Source organism: Pogonomyrmex barbatus, unplaced genomic scaffold, assembly GCF_055798465.1.
Source record: "Pogonomyrmex barbatus isolate J1 unplaced genomic scaffold, ASM5579846v1 scaffold1, whole genome shotgun sequence".
NCBI classification, from domain to species: Eukaryota; Metazoa; Arthropoda; class Insecta; order Hymenoptera; family Formicidae; genus Pogonomyrmex; species Pogonomyrmex barbatus.
The window spans coordinates 1,068,631-1,086,362 of NW_028297098.1; the positions used below are offsets into that span (position 1 = coordinate 1,068,631).

General features: G+C 41.4%; 1 protein-coding gene across 2 annotated transcripts in view; it reads left to right on the plus strand.

Annotated features, from left to right (window-relative positions):
• The first annotated feature begins 4,846 nt into the window (after positions 1 to 4,846).
• Positions 4,847 to 17,732, plus strand: part of shg (DE-cadherin) — a 124,969-nt gene continuing 112,083 nt past the window's right edge. Inside the window, exon 1 of one of the 2 annotated variants that reach the window (XM_011643437.2) lies at positions 4,847 to 5,418. In XM_011643437.2, the coding sequence (XP_011641739.2) occupies positions 5,259 to 5,418 (160 nt within the window). In that variant the 5' untranslated portion in view covers positions 4,847 to 5,258. The remainder of the gene's footprint in view (positions 5,419 to 17,732) is intronic. The other variant, XM_011643438.2, reaches the window with a different exon arrangement.

Here is a 17,732-nt window from a genome sequence, read left to right on the forward strand (position 1 = left end):
GCTGGCATGAGTGATTCGTGCAACGAATGTTAGGCTGTCGAAAATGATTGTCCGCCTGGCAGCTTTGGTAACTTTTTTTTCGTTTGATTTTTTTTTTTATCTTTCTCTGTTTTTATCGCACGGTAAACAGAGGCTTTCTGCTTACAGCCGAATATGCGGCGTTTTGCGGCGCATCTTGCGAACGATCGTTCGCGTTCACATTCGTGCGCGTGACGATGATTTAATAGACAGTTAAATGAAATTAATTATAATTCCGTGAGAATGCGGCAATTAACGGGCGCCAAAACGATATATCACGACTCGGTGCGCCGCACATTCTATTTAACGTGAAATTCAAGGCTATTACTTTTCACCCGGTGGAAGAGTTACGTTCTGCTTGTATGCGGTACGTGTAATCCGCTAATTCTCTCCTCCGAAAAAAACGCGCGTCTCCTTTATCAACGATGAAGCGTCCCGAAAGTTGTCCGTGAATCTGCGCTTTTAGTCGTTCCTTGCAATTTCAACCACGTTAAATAACGAGAAAATTTTCCGTGACATAAATAACGAGGTTCGCACAAATTACTCGGCTCCGAGAAAGAGAGTTCTGCTTTTCTGTTTTCATACCGGATATTTTTATTGTATTTAACCGATTAGAAGAAAATTACTTCTGTAGTTATGTGATTGTAGCAACAGGTAGACATTTCCTAAAAAAGAAACTCCTTGAAAAGTTTCCGGTAAGATAAGGCAGCCTTAAGCTTCTTATTCGATGAAACTTCTTTGTCACGTGACATTCAATTATGAAACGACCACTAGATTTCTATCTGCGTGATATATTATTCTCAGCATTACAACAAGTTTCTTACAGTGTTGTGTATTCTTTCGCATTCCACCGAGTATGGTGTAAACGCTATCAAGGAAAGTTATCACGTGTGTTTTCGTTTTGTGCAGCTGTTTTGTATCGTTGGCGATATAAGCGATAATCCATACTTTACCGATCGTTCTTTGGATTGTAAATACATGAAAGATGTGTCGTAACAATGAGCCGTATCGAATAAAAGCAGGTGTTCTAGAAGAATAATTAACGTGACGCATACGATCGACGAGTAGCGTATTGCATCGCGGTATACAAGTGTTGTACGATTATTAAAAGCTCCGAACGACCAACAACGAGTTTTGCTGTTATAATGATGATTAATGTCCCATGGAATTTTCAGCAATTGCCGAAATACTGTTATAAGCCAGTCGGTTTACTCGCCAGCCGATGCATTCGGGTGGGCTAAAATAAATTTGATTCGTACCGTTTGATTCAATTGGGGAATCTATTTAACACTTGTAATTTACGCAGCTTTTTTGTACGAATTTTATTTAAAGGAGAAAAGATTAACAATTATTCTTCATGAAAAGAATTATTACATATATACGTAATAAATAATCCGGCATTAATGTCTCATTGTCGTATCGTATTTGTTCTCTCTTGTTTTACCTTTTCCATTAGATAATTCATCTTATTTGCCAGCTGAGTCAAAGTAAATCTTAAGGAATTCTCTCGTGATCAACGCTTTTAATGAATTCGATTAAGGGCGCCGAGGGATCAATTAGACTACATCCAAAGAGATTCGGATGACCGTGGCTCTGAGATTCGGGACAACCGCAAGGGTCAATTGCATAATCTGACATTGTGGCAGTGCTTGATCCGCCCACGTCGCACTGCGACATAATTCTTAAAAGAGAGAGAGAGAGAGAGAGAGAGAGACGACGTCCGGGAGACGGAGAATCTAATTTCGTTACACGCCGTAAACATTTCCCGTTCGAGAAAATTATTCGCTTAAACTGGTCTTCGCCGGTTCTAATTGATCGCGAACGGATTGTTGAGAAGTTTAATTGGAGGGACACTGTACCGGGACTCCCTGCGAGGAAACGCGCGGAATTGAATTTCGCAGAGTGCCCCAGGGCCAGCTGTATTTTCTGTACCTTTAGCTCTCCGCGATCCTCCGCGATATCCCCTCCGAGTCGAGAGAGAAGCGAAAAACGAAAGAACGAGAGTGCCGGGCGAACTAATCTCTCTCTAATTCGGTAGAAAACCGCGATAATTAGGGCAATTCGTCGCGAATAAACGTGCACTGCATGCGACACCGAATGACCCTCAGGTATCATTAGTGGCAGTCCTCGTAAACGGGGGTGTGGGTGTCTTCTTAACAGAAACGTTGTGTATTATTAATGAGTGCAGTGCAGTGTTAACTTTTCCGCCCGAATCGACAATAATTTTTCGGATGGCCGGACTAGCGTAAGCGCTCCGTTAGATTAGAGTCCCCGACGTCAAAATCAATGTTAGTTTATTTATTAAATATATAAAACGATAAAATGTTTACGATTAACAGATAAAACTGGCGATAGTACAATGTCTCTTGCTCTAAGGCGCAAAGGATCAATTATCTTACTATTTACTTATCTTACTATTAATTATAATTTTTCTAAGTAAACGGCTGTAATTGAAAATCATTATTTTCGCTTACTAGGACGTATCACATTTATCTCACTGCAATAATCATCTCGATTAAACTTGCCCTCTACTCGCGCAGTCGCGTAATATTTGCACGTCTCTTGCAGTTCCATGTTTAATATATAATTTTCGTAGTAGACACACGTGTGTGTGTGTGTGTGTGTGTCTGTACGGTTGAATTTCGCAGGCTACATGACAGTTGAATCTGCAGTATATTACTTCCCATATAAGGGGTCTAACTGTAATTGAGATTCCGGGATACAAGTCTCGATACAAGTCACGAATTGACTTGCGAATAACGTTGGATAATTGTGGAGCGATCACGGAGATGCCCCTCTCTCTCTCTCTCTCTCTCTCTCTCTCTCTCTCGATCTACGATGGCGCATCGAGATACAGCGGACGAAGTAGCAGCAACAACAATACATCTCCTATACATTCATAATGGCAATCGAGCCAGGCGCGAAACAGCGTTTGGTCGATATTTAGAAGTGAAACAAAGCTGGTAGAATTATTAGAATTATAATTTCTTCCACTTTACAATGACATCAAGGATCGGCAGGACTACTTCTGTCTTAGATGAATTCCTGTTCGCCTCTATTACGGCTATAAAATATTAAGAGATTTGCGATATTTATAATCAAGAGAATTATCCTTGCAGGATGTTTTTGTGGAGTGATTTTTTTTTTTATGAATGAATATATAATTCCTTTTAATATGTCATTCGATTTGCACTAAGGTATTTAGATATTTTTATTTATTGTAAATTTTTAAGAACAAAATTGCAAACTCCAGTTCTCTGTAGTAACTTTTATAGCTTTATAACAAATACATAGAAAAAAGTTTTATAGTAAAATATTACTTCTACGATATGAAATATAATTGAGCAAACAAATATCTATCACTATAGATGAAGATAATCATTTAAAAATTATTTAAGAGCTAAATTGCAAAAATCTGGCATTGTAGCAAGCTTCCTAACTTTATAACAAACACATAAAAAAAGTTCCATGTCAAAATATTGCTTCTACGAGATGAAATATGATTAAACTTAAACATGTCTGCATAGATAATTATTCATATATAAGGAATACGTAATCTTATTGGAGTTGGTCCGTGCCACTCCTGCCATCCTTAATTTCTCCGCCAAGAAATGTAACGCGCATCTTAGGGTTGAAATGGAAGTAGTACAGAAGTTACACCGTTAAAATGAATATACGTACATTATGACGCATTTACGTAATGCTTAGCGAAATACACGACGGCTTATTACGCTGGCTGCATTTTTCCTGTTTTGTTATTAGAATAATTATGTGCGTTAACAAATTGCGAATGAGGATTTTAATTGCAAGCGATATGCGGAATACGAGATGCGTATGCTGCATTCATTTTCAATGCGTATAAAGCTAAGCTATACACATATTCATGTAATTATTGAAATGCAGTAATGTATGATCTATATTTCGTGTTTGTAGCTTGGAATATATGAAAATAAATTACTCTAGTGGCTTTTTTTTTTAAATATGAAAGTGTCATGTACGTATTTCTGTGAAACAACAAATTTTTCAAAGCCGCTGTAAATCGTACATGACGTGTGCAAAATGAAAGAATTCCAAATTACGTTGGTTATAAATTTATAAATGTAACATAAAATGCTTAACTAATAAGCAATGAGCTTATACATCGGTGTTTTCGAACAATTAAATTTTTAAAAGATTACCATGTTTATTTCAACATTTCACATTTTTTATTCGTTGCACATGTGTTTAAATACTTTTTTTATATATTCGGTATAGATCTCTTAGAAAAAAAATCTTTTTAGAAAAATTTTTACCTTTTTTATATCAATGAATTATCTTTTCAAAATCGATAATATGTATGTAGTATTAATTATAAATACTAATTTTAAAAACGTTGACTGAATATTTATTATTTTTACTTTATTCTTGCCATTTATTTTATTATTATATATTATATATTATTAAAAAAATGATTAGTAGTAACTGTAATTGTGAAACCATATTGCATTAAATTAAATTATTCACAAATCATACGAAATTATATTAAACTTATTTCACTTATTTTTATTACAATCATTGTTATTCAAAAAAAGAAAAACATGCAACACGTGCTCTTTGTTTTCTTTTCTAGATCGAAGAAGCGGGATCGGGATACGACGAGAGGATTCACATCCCTGGGCGAAGATCAACAAGTAGCATGGACTAGTGGGAGCGATCACTGTTTGTACGCCGGTGAGGAGGGGGGGGTTGGCGTCGCGGCCTGGCGCGGATAGAGTGAGGTGGGGGTACAAGGCACGATACGGTCGACGGGGAGGGGAGGGGGATTCCAGGCGGCAGCCAGCAAGCGAACGCGAGCGGGCAGGGCGAAGCGAGCGCGTCGCGTCCTCGTATCGTTCAGTCGAGTAGGCGCGTTTGCACGGTGTTGGTCTTCGGTAGATATCGCTGAAACGTCTCGACTGTGGCACCGGGAATAAAGATCATACGCGCGCGCGAGTGTGACGTGTGTGCTCGTTCTATCGTAACCGATTCTATCTCGCGCGTGGTCACGCGCGAGAGGAGAAAGGGAAAGGTCGAAGGGTTAAAACAGAGGTGAGAGACGATGAGAGGCGCGTGTGAAAATAGTGTATAGTGACCGTTGAAAAGCTGGTGACTGTTAGCGCGTGTTCCGAGGGAAGACTAGCGAGAACGGGACGCCGTTGACACAAAGAAGAGGACAGTAGGGCCACGTCGGTGGTGATTCTCGCCGTGAGGCCGCTTAGGACATGGTCGACCGTCATTGGAGCTGGTGGTGGATTCTGGGACCGTTGACAATGCCGAGAATATGCGTCGCACGGCCATCGCACTGGGCGAGGCCCCAGCGGTCTCTCGTCGCGATATCCACGTTCTTGTTCATCGGCCTGGTGGTCTGCTCTGGAACTCTCGGTGAGTGGATTGTATCTTTCTCGAGGTTACGCGCGTTCGCTACGCGATCGTGTCGAAGCATTTGAATCTGTGCGCATGCGCGAACCTGATCCCTCCCTCCCTTCACCTCGCACCGGTTGACCGGGAGTAGGAGGAGGAGGAGGGAGAGGGAAGGGGAGGGGGATGGATTCTCACAGCGGGGCCTGAGTCCGCATCCGTTGGGACTTACTTTATCCGAGCTGCCGCGCCACATCGTCGTGGCGATCCAACTCTCTTTCTCTCGTTAGAGGAAGGAAAGTCGCAACGTGTAAGAGAGACTCGGTGGTGCACCTCGTCCGTTCGTGAGGCGAGCGTAACGAACACCGTGAATGGCCCAATCGAGACGTGTACGGTCGCCAGTGACCTCGACTTTAGTTTCCGAAATAATAGAAAGAGGAAGGATACAATAGCGGGGGAAATTTGGTTTGTCCGGCACGACCGACGGCCCGACTGATGCTTTAAAATGGGATGCTCGAAAATGGGATAATGAATGGAGACGAGAGGCAAGCGAGATCCCAAAGAGAATCCCGTACGCAGGTTCATTCCTTCGGGCAGCCACCGTCAACTATTTTTATGATAACGGACTGACAAATGTTTTTTAAAACGACAAATTTATCTATTTTAAATTGAAATGTAACGAAATGCACGACTTCTCATTCCACGAACGCAAAAGTTCGTGGTTGAAGTTCGTTTCGGTTCCCGTGTCACGGAATGTCGGATAACGGAGAGTCGGATAATCGGGGCTCCGCTATATACAATATTTAGCCGGCGCATCTTTCGCAATTCTTAAATTACTGCCGGATGACAGAGATAAATTATAACTTTTTACAGGACAAAGTAATAGTACGAATGGGCGATTATTGTCTTGATTAACTCGCAGCGTCTGTCGAATAAATTAAGTTTAAAATTCAGAATCTCGGTCTATTGTCGGTCTGACAGTCGGCGTAATTAATTTTCTTCCGTTTCATCGGTCAGTTTCTTTTATAAATAACATCCAATGAATATTTTTAAGTAACATTTAAATTTTCAATATACGTCGCTCGACAAAATAAAAATACAATCTATCGTTTGTGTGTAACCAGATATTTTCCAAAAATTTAAACATTTAAAAATTCGATCGGTACAAATTTTGTGAGATTGTTAGTTGTCTCGAGAAAATTCTGTTATATCGAACATGAATTATTGCTACTTATATTTCCGAGCTACCATGGATGGTCGATCGCAAAAGCTGCAAACTTCCGCGTATGGCTAATAACTGTTTGCAATGCTTACGTAATCGCATACGCGATGTAGAGTTAACATTTAACCCAGATTTTCCAAACACGGCGCATGGATTTAAATTAGGTTTTAATAATAACGATAAATTTGTTAAGCGGGTTACCATTACAACCGCGATTCCGCGCTTCATTTTCAATATTTGTATGAATCACATTGCAGTTTTCGTAACTGAGACAGGCACGACTGGCGCTGCAAACGACATATACGGGAATAGTGGAGTTAGTAAAATTGCTAGAAAAATCAAGTCGCGCTATGACGCGAACTGGCTGGAAAGTTGAGAGAGAGAGAGAGAGAGAGAGAGAGAGAGAGAGAGAGAGAGAGAGAGAGAGAGAGAGAGAGAGGAAAAAAGAAGGATGCGAAAGAGGAACAAGACAGAAAAGTCGCCCGCCAGGCGATTTGCACTCAAAGAAGATGCACTCGAGCGAATAACGTTGTTTCGGTCGCACGTGACGTTAGAAATATAGGTTTGCGAAAAACTTTCCTGTCACGATTCCCGGGGAACGATCGATGAATGTCAGACGACAGTTACTAATTTTGGCTCCGCAATTCGGACTGCTAATCTATCTATTGTCTCGAGAACCGCCTAGTGTCGGTCCACAATAGGTGATTTAAGCTTTAAGAAGTAAGAAATTGACCAATTATAATCGAATATGAAAAGAATACTCGACTATGATTAGTCAATTTCTTACGGCTTAAAGATTAAATACTTATTGTGGACCGACACTTAAGGGGAAATCGGGCCGTTATTTCGATGAAACGTAAATAAAGCAATCGCGAATGCCCGTGAAATTGCGTGACTGCAAATCTTTTGCGATAATTACGTAATTATTGGGTGTCGGGCTTCCCAAGAAATATTTTTCATTCACTTTCAATCGCACAGCAGGCGCGTTAAACTTGTTTCAAACATAGCTGATGTAATATCAAATAAGCGGATTACATTCTATTGACGCCTTGTTTTATGAACAAAACTCTTTGGACTTGTGACATCGCGTAATATATCTCTCTTTGTAAGGAAACAAACGCAAAATTCTTTAGTGTAATTTCATTACATAATGTTTTTATTTAAAACGTTAAAAACAATTTCTATCAACTTCCCATCTACGCACATATATCGTTTTTTTGTTTGTTTATAAAATGTAACTTATTTCTTTTTTTTAATATACTGAAGAATTGTAAAAAAAGAAAAAACAAAAATTTAGGAAGCAATTTAGATATTGACGGACGGAGAATTATAGCTTCCTCCGATTATTCCTCGAAAGAGAAACCGTAAATTATTTACAAAACACTTTTTTTTTTTTGTTTAAACACGGGCAAAGGATAAATATCGTAGTTTTTCTTATACATTATAATGTCAAACGAATCCCCAATAGTAGACGTGACAAACGACCGAAACGAGTGAAAGCAATTCGGCGAGAAATTGACTCGCGGTTGGCGCTTTGTTTACCTGTAAGGAGGACGAACGAGCACAAAGGGTTTATACACAGAGGGGTTCTTCTCGATGACGTGCGCTTCTCGATGCTTCTCCTGCTCTAACAAGATGGTTTACCGCCGTATACCAGGTGACGCGATACGACTTATCGCGGCACGAATTCGTCGCAGGGCCGGCGAGGCAAAGAAGGGGGAGGCTACGGCTTGATTGTAGGCGCGTTGCGCCTTTCCTCGTTGAGATTCCCGAACGCAAAATTAGTTCAGCTGACACGATGCCTAACGTGCCCGATGTTTGCCGGGGAGGCATGGCATATTGATGCGAATCGCGATAACCCCGGTGAATTACAACGCGGCGTACAACGCGGCGTTAAGACAGTTCCCGACTTTCGTCGCTCGACGTCGAGATGACGGAGGTCGCGTTTTAAAACCGTTCCGCGCTGACTGATTAACAGCCCGAATAGTTACCTTTGCGTTTAAATCGGCCGAATATCGCGAACAAACTTGCGGAGGTCATTAATCGTTAAAATAATTCATGAAGTTTGTAAACGTAAATTATTGGGCGAGGCGAACCGGTAGATATCAATTTGGCAATCTTGCAAGTTGCTAAATTTGATCTTTCACATTGTGTTTGCGTTGCGCGATTCGGAACTTTGGACGACTTTGTCCCCGGAGAATTATTATTTGCTTATATTTATCTCCGTGATGGTTAATAATGGTTGTTATGAAAGAGACAACTGGCGGTGGCGTATCGATTAACAGCGAACAAATAATCGGAGAAGAGACTTGAGATTTAATTCGAAACGGGTGTATTTTTATTCTTGTTTTTTACGGCGACACGATCTTTCGATATCTAGACATTCCGACACCCTCGAAATGAACTCGTATTGTTTTTTTTTCGATCGCCAGGATTTCACCACGAATTTCGTATCCCTTGCAATAGAATCCGTCAATCCGTATTTCTAAAAATATATAAAAATATATTTGTAACGAAGTAATGAATAGAAAAATACCATAGCGATATATTGACATCTTATTAGCTCTCTGATGGCATTTTTGAATAGAATTTTGTGACGCATTAACGCAACATGTTAAAACCATGTTATCAATATTCCATGTTCACTCGCATCTTTTCTTTCACGTCTTTTCGCTTCCACGGAAAGACACACTGTGTTCAAATATGTTCAGTATGTAAAAAAATTCCACGTAAAGAATAGAGAGAGAATAGCCTTCCATAAATATTAAAAATTACATTTTTAAAATATTTTCGGCGAGAAACGCTCAGACCTTGGGCCATTAGATTTCACGTTTCTTTCTAATATAAGAACCTCTTCCTGGAATCTCTCGCCGGACACAAAGGGTTAAAAGGCCAAAGGCTATGAGCTACGAGAAGCGTATAATGGCAGGCGAGGAAATGAGAGTTGCGAACATTTATCGATCTCCGTAGCCGAGTTACCGCCGAGTTAGCGTCGATTCGGACCCAAGCGCCAATTTCGATCAATCACGTGCGTCGCACGTGTATCTCTCGGACGGAAATTTTGGGCGATGCGATTGGCAAAATTGATAATTGGATAAAAGTTAGGACGTGCCGGGTCGTAAAAGCCGCCAAAACGCTGCCTTTCTTTTGCCGCGACTGCCGGAAAGCATCGCATAAACGATTCGACGATTGCGGTCGAGGGGTAACGACGAAGAAGGGAGTGGAAGGGGGGGGATCTTCCTCATGCGACCTCGAGTACTGTGTCACGGTTTTATTACCCCCCGGGAGAAGGAAAGAGAGACAGAATGGGGACGAGGGAGAGCTCCGGTTGTATTCACGTTGTAATCCTTGAAAGGTATTCCGGTCGTCTTTGTCTTCATATGCGCGACTCCGATTTGTTGCGGCCATCCCACCGGAAAATATAAAGCGTATACACGACCCTTCGGATCATCCTTCATCCCTGGATTCCTTACTCAATCCCAAGTTCATTTTTCTTCATCGCAAATATCGAAGGAGATTATCATTTGTCGCTGCTCTTCATTTTTCAACGTTAAACGTTTTTGCAATTAATTTTTATACGGCAAATCTCTCGGCGGATCGATTTGAAACCGGATGAAGAATAAGCTTTTACTATCTCCGAAGCTTAAAATTTTTATTTCTTTTAACGCGAAAGAAACTGTTAATTTTTTGGTATTCTTCATAGAGATGAAAAATCGATTTTTACATCAAGGCGGATTAGTCGAGAGAAGAGGCAATTCGATAGGTCTGGAACGCTATGTACGTATCGTCTGACTATATGCGTACGTTTCGCCTATGATTTTCTGCTATAACGCGGAATGTATATATACTCCAGAAAATAGATTGTAACAACGTGTATCGCGATATCGAACTGTAATATTAATGCCGAGACCAGAGTGGCTATCAAGATAGATCAGCTAAAGTTATTCGGCCCGCAAGACGATTACCGTCAATTCGCCGGCTTCAATTGTCCTTATTTCATTTTTATCGATCGTATTAAGAGTTCAATAGCCCATTGTGCTTCGCGTTGCACGCTCGAAAAATTATCGGCTTTGTGTTTATTACACTCGACAAGCGAACTGAAAGTGATACATGCGGGATCATATTCGTTCGCACGCGCAGCCCTGCGAACGATCGCGATCCATGCCCGTCTGGGTCCGTGTTACTTTTATTGGTATTAATTGACGCGAGAGATCCGTCTGCGAGTGTCTGCATCCAGCCAATCGGGTCCGAGCTATTTTGCATCGGGATTTCGGCCCCGGGAGATCCTCGACGTGTTTTCAAGCATTGTCAGGTAATTTTCCGAGCGTCCCCTTGAAGCTCCGATTCCGCTCCGATTCCCGAGTTTTGTTCGAAAAACATGTCGCCGCATTTTTATTTATATATCTCTCTTTTTATTTATATATCTCTATTTTTTCATTGTAACGATGACGGCAATGAATTTCGTTGATTCGTATTTCGGAGCGTCGTGCGTCGAGTACAGGCAACGCCGATGTAAAATCTACGATTTCGGAAATGATGGAGAGATATTTCGTCCTTCCATCTAAAAAAGTAATAAAACTACGAATGTAAAAAAGAAGCGATTTTGCTAGCCATGTCGGCATAAAAAATAAGAAAAATACACGCATCGTGTTTTACACATAAGGACAGATTGTTACGCACAATTCATGTTACATTCCAGTTACATTATTCAAGTCATGTTACATAAAATGTAACTATCCTATGTCCTCGAATCAATACGACTGGGATAATTCTTGATGAAGACAATTCCAAATTACGAATTAAATATTTTTTCTTTAAAACAAAATCTGCACAAAATTTTTCGTTTTTTTTTTAATAAAAAAAAAAAAAATCACTCTTTTTAAGTCGTGCTATCATATTTGAAAATACGTATGTGTATTTTTATATAAAATGAAATTTATCTTTTTTTTTTTTTTTTTGGTGGAATGCAATATTGTGGAAAAAGATTCCCTTCTTTATAGATCACTGTCCTCGTTCCGCCGCGAACCGGCTGGAAATTGTAAATGTCGGTATGTGAGGGACGTAAACAAGTGTACAATCCAGCGGGGATTATGCAAACAGCGGGAAAACGCTCGGCCGATTCTAGAATTACGTTAGCCACGGTCGCCCGAGCTGACCTGCGTGTCGACTGGAAGAGGGGTGAATGAGGAGGAGGAGGAGGGGCGTGTACCTTTCGACCGATCTCACGGGGTCTCGGCCATATTTTAGGTTGCCCCCAAAGTCGCTTACTCCGTGAATCCCGGTGAACATAGAAATCGCGCGGTTGGAAGTTCGACCCGGCCACGAAAATGGTGCCGCGTAGATTCTCGCGAGGATGGATTCGCACATCCCGGGAATGGCATTCATATCCGTCAACCGTTTGTTCCGCGGGATAATTGAAACCGAAGCGCGATTTACCGCGCGAGATCAGAAATGCCGATGTAAATAGGTTTGTTACTTTCATCATATCAATGGATGTTCCACATTAGCCTAATTTGCGGGGAAGCTTTCGAAATTTTAATTATACGTCACGAATAATGGTGCATTATCGCGTCGGCTTGCCGACATGCTTCGCTCTAATTTGTTGGGATATGAAACAATTATTCATTGGAATACATCGGTGATGAAGTAATCGAGCTTAATTCCTCTCGCGAAATTACGTTGATGGCGACATTACGTTGATGATCTCGACGCGTGATGCGACGACGTCAGCCGGCAGGCGGAAAGTTTCATCTGTACGTCGCCGATTACTTTCTCGCACGCGGTTGGATATTCGCGCGTTGCGAAATCCTGCGACTGCACGCGTTTCGCTCGATGACGAGAGTAAACGCGACAACTGCCACTAAATTGCCGCTCTCGCGGTTAAATACATCCGCGGATTTGCGGCTCAAGATTCCTCGCAAGGACCTCAGCTCGGGCTTAATGCGCGGATATGTTGATTTAATTGCCCGGTCGGGGGATGAGAGGGTGAGGGCTGGTGCTGCGACGGCGGTGAGGGGAAACCGAAAGCTACGATTGTGCGCGAAATATTCTGCGAATTTAATGGGTTCCGTTTCTCGGGCATGCCTCTTGCCGATGAAACACCGCAAGATGGTTAGTCATGTCTCGCGTTGAATCATCGATATATCCCGACTTCGAAGCGGGGCTCGCCGGCGGTTGAAATAGTGTACGTAACATAAATCCGCGTCTTGTTCGCGGTTGGTATTTTAGTTTCGGGTAGTTAACTAAAATCACCGAACGCCAGTCCGAAAATTCAATTAAGCGCTTTAACCGTATCGTACGTCCGTCCTATTCGTTGGTCAACTACGAGCCGTCTGCGTTATTAACCGCCCTCGCAGTTGCTCTCGCACGCGAATTGACTTTCCAGAATATATTTCTCTTATGAAATAAGAGATAAATTTCATTTCGGTAGACCTCCATATCTATATTTTCCAATATATGAACATTGGGAATATTATTCGTGTTTCCTTTAGGCTCGTGTTTGCACTTCGCGTAATGAGATGTGTTCAGGTGTCGAGGGAACTCGATATTTCGATCATCGCACCGTTTTGTAAACTTTTAATGTTAAACGGACAAGAACAATAATATTTAATAATATCTAAAAATGTTATAATTAAATTTCTCTCCCTTTCCTTCTCCACTTACTTTCCTTCTTTTTGTCCTTATCCTTATCCTTATCCTTATCTTTATCTTTATTATTTCCACATTCATATTCTTGTCGATCATCGCGATGATATAGATTTCTAAGATATTTTATTTCGAGTTGATTGGTCTTCATTCTATTGGATATAGTCACTTTACAGCTTTTCACATTCTTTATACTTTTTTTTCTATTTATTTTTGTACATCGATTTTAAATTTTATTGCAACATTAATTTTTGTTATTATCTTTTGTTATTAAATATGTGTTTATGGCACATCTGATCCAGCCATTAAAAAACGATCAACTCTACTTGAGTTAGTATGTATGATTGTGATTCTCTTCTTATTAAATGAATTTTTAAATCTCGGACAATAAGGCGCTTTCAATTTATATCAACCAAATTTGACTGTTACAAGAACAACAGTGTTTTAATTTATTTCTAATTTTGTTTCTTATTTAATTGTTTTTCGCACTGAAGATGACTACACTGAAGATCAAAACATTTGCGTTGCGATTATGAATTTTTTAGAAACATTAACATTTGTTAAAATATTTAGCATTGTCATCTAGCTTGGTCTAACAAGTCTTTTGTTCACATTCTTGATTAAAAATGTTATCTTGAATCTCAAGTTGAATTCTCAAATCTCTTTCTATTTGTGGAAGAATCAGGGAATTTTTTAATGGAGATTTTTTTAATGGAGATTTCTCTCTTTTTTACGATTTTAATCTTCTCTTAAAAAGTAATGGAAAGACAGTTGATAATTGAAATAAATTATAATATAATTATATTAAATAGAGAAATATAACGACGATCTAAAATAGAGAATAATCGAAATGGCGTCGTTCTAATATTGAAGAATTCACGACGGAAACGATTTCGGTGTCGCTTTTTACCAAAATAGTCGATCTGAATGCGTTTTTAGCCTGGAATCTCGGCCCATTCCGTCGAACGAATCGTAGCGGCGCACGATGGTTGGAAGAAAATAGTGAGAGTGAGACGGGACAAAGGTAGGAAAGAGAGAGACGGCTGGCTCGAGTGGCGAGGGAGGGGCGAAGAGCAGTCGAGAAGACAAAGAGCGCCTGGGGTCGCCGGCCGTTTGTTGTAGGTGCAGTGTGTGCAAGACAGTGTTTCTCAACGATCTAATCGGCTGAGGACAGAGGTTCTCTTAAAATCCACGTAGAGAAGAAATGATACAAGTTCGCTCGAGCGATATATCATCTTCAGCCAGGTCGCGGAGAGAATCTCATTTTATGGAGAGAGTAAATTTAATTAGACTCCAAAAGTAGAGATGTAATTGACGTCGGTACGACGTCGATGTTGTAATATGTAACGTTCGCTATGAATGCAGTCCTGATTCACTTCGAATGTCGACCTCATACAAAGTGCAGCTTAGAAATCACGGATCCTTGCTCCGAACTTTACGTTTCGTTTGCGAGTAAAAATCGTGCCGGCCAACCGTCGTCAGCGGCTTACACGGCTACCTTCTACGCGTAGCTTTTCATTAACGAGGCGAATGTGTTTAATCTCGGGCACGAACGTACACGATGTACTCGCGCAAAAACCGGCACGATATACTCGCAAATGGAGCTGTACCCTTAGCTTTTCGCGCGTACGCCATGAGTGGCTTAAATACCCGACCTCCTCAGGAGGACCGACGCTTTACTCTTGACATCGCGGGATTGTGAAATTAATACCACGTATTACAAAACTTGTGAAATATTTCGCTTTTCCGGCGTTGCTGTACAGCTGGAGACGATCGTTATTTTTATGCAATCCTCCTTGCAGTTTTGATGAAAATTATACGAGAGTTGAAAATGTTTTTCTCACTCGCGTTCAGAAAATAATGTTTTTTCATTAAAAAAAAATTAAATTTACCAGATTAAATTCCTTCTGGTATATCATCTAATATATATACATTTTTGTCCCAATGATATCAAATATAGCTATTCTAGTTAAGCATTAACCAAGTTAATCTTTTCTCTAATTCTGATTTAATTTTATCTTTTCGAGAGCCGTTTTATCGAACGGCTGATAATTCTATTAGATTTAAAAATGAATCAGTTTGCGTTTTATCTTGATGATATTATCTTGGATCTATTAGGAATATGGATTTTGGAATATGAGACGATTCGCGTCGAGAAACACTGCTCTCAGAACGTGTAAGCTGCAGAACGATAGACTTCTCGACCGCAGGGCCGCCTCAAGTCGTCGCAAGAACCTACGGACGTATTCCGGTGTCCGTTCCCGTGGTATCGTTCTTAAAATGAGCGGTACTTATCTCTATGTTTCCGTCTGTGATTCCGTGTAATCTCTTAGATAAGCCGAAGTATCGATAGCGATATCCGCAGATAACGTGGGAGGAAGCTATGCGGGTTGTCGTCATCGTGTCAACAGTCACTCACATTTTTTTCTTCCCTTCTCCTCTTCCCGTTCTCGGATATAAAAATCGTTCCTCGCTGGGGGGATCTCGATATCGATCTCTTCGGGCCGGGAATACTCACGGTATATTAGCGCGGAGATACGTGATCGGCCACGTACTCGCGGTAAACATGCCTTTCGGCGAACGTACGAGGAAACTTCGCCGCCCATCTCGCCGCGCGGCGGGTAATGCGCGATGGAAAAAAAATGGCATCCGTCAAATTTTATACGCGGCAAAAGTTTACGGGGGGGAGGGGGGGATCTCCTCCGACCGCGGCGTAGCGAAGCCGTAATAGAATTTACCTACGGCGGAAGAATGTTACGGCGGGCGCGCGCGAATGATTTATAAGCCGGGTTCCCACTGTCTCGGGGAAACGCATATCCTCTTCGGGGTCGTTAAGATTGATTTTTTTACGAGGAAGATAGATCGCGCTATCTCTTTCAATTACAGCGAGTTTAGTTGTCCGACGTCCCGAATGACGCGACGGATGAACTCGCTCGCTCGCTCGCTCGCAGGGAAAAAACAAGTACTCGAGCGAAAAACTTGGCGGGAAAATAAAGAGGAAAAAAGAGGATTTTTTTTCTTCTTCTTTCTTGCCATCATTCCGGAACCAGGCACCTGCGCGAAGAAACTAAAAATGGACTAGAGTAGCTCGGCAAGTTTTTGCGGTGGTTCGAAGCACACGAGGCAAACATCGGGAAAAAAAGGCGAGGCATGGTTCCCGATTGTCGAGAATTTAGTTGGATGTTTCAGGTCACGGCATGAAATATTTATTCTTTTTTTCGTTTCCGTTTTCCTCCGCTTTCTACGTTTCCATCCCTTTTTCCTCTATCTCTCTCGTTTCAAGTGTCGCCAGAACGGTTTCTGAGATACCTGCGTAGGAAAAGCAAAGAAGAACGACAGAGAAGGGAGACTCGAATGACTCAGCCTGTGACGTATAACGTGTTCTCGTGACTACGTTTTGAATCAGACAGTGATGTAGTTGCGCATCTCGAGATCCCTGCTTGTAATGTAATTACCGTGGAGAAGTATTTCTAGAAAATACTTTTCCTCCCAAATGATACAAAGAGAAAAATTACTCACATCATTCATTTGTCATATTCATTTTTTATTTATAAAATGAAATAAGAGGAAGGCAAAAGAATCAAAATGAAAGCTAAGTTTTTTTAGAAAAAATTTTCTAGTCTCTACATTTTGAGTCTATATTTCATTGGGATTATGGAGAAATGATCGTCAAGGTGTTTGCTTTCCGTTATGATCACCTCGATGCCGGTCTGTTTTCAGGCTGGGTTTCGAGTTACAGTTCGTTGTCGTGAAACCTCGTATCGTCTCGTCGAATACTTGAGGGCATTACGTTTCATCATACGTTCGATGAAGCGTAACGCATATAAGCATACTCAACGAAAAAAGTCCATTAATGCCCGAATAAATCGCATTCCGAACGTGCCGGACGCGCCGCGCGGCAAATCGGCGTGGAAACCGTTCGTTTCGCGGCGCGCGAATATTCGTGACGCGATAATCAAAGCGGATATAATCAACGCGAGAAAAGCGTAACTGAAACTTCGCGTTTACGTCGAGTTAACGATTAACTACTCGGTGTACCGCACCTAGTTTATTCAGTTAACCGCGTTGATCTCCTCCCCGCCGTGAAAATTTACAGCGAGCGAGCCGGCGATCACCGGCGCGTTTTAATGTCACCGCGGATGTGTATCACGTCCTCCCCTCCTCTTGTTTTATCGATATTTCTGAAAATGCCGAGCCGTGTAATGAATGGCAGGGCGACGGCTATGTGTATCCTAATGCGCGCGAGCGATAAATCGATGGGGGTTGATTTCGGCGCGCCGAGACATTAGGAGAGGAGCGACCCTCGATCGCCGTGATGCGGCAGTAATTCATGTCGCGACCATTATCGTCGAATCCGTTCTAATTGGCTGGATTTAGCGGTCGCAGCGCGGAGTTTAGAAACCAGCGATCGTCCGTCAGAAATGACTGGGCCGAAAGCGCGGCTGATGCCCGTCCGATTGCGGCCGAAATA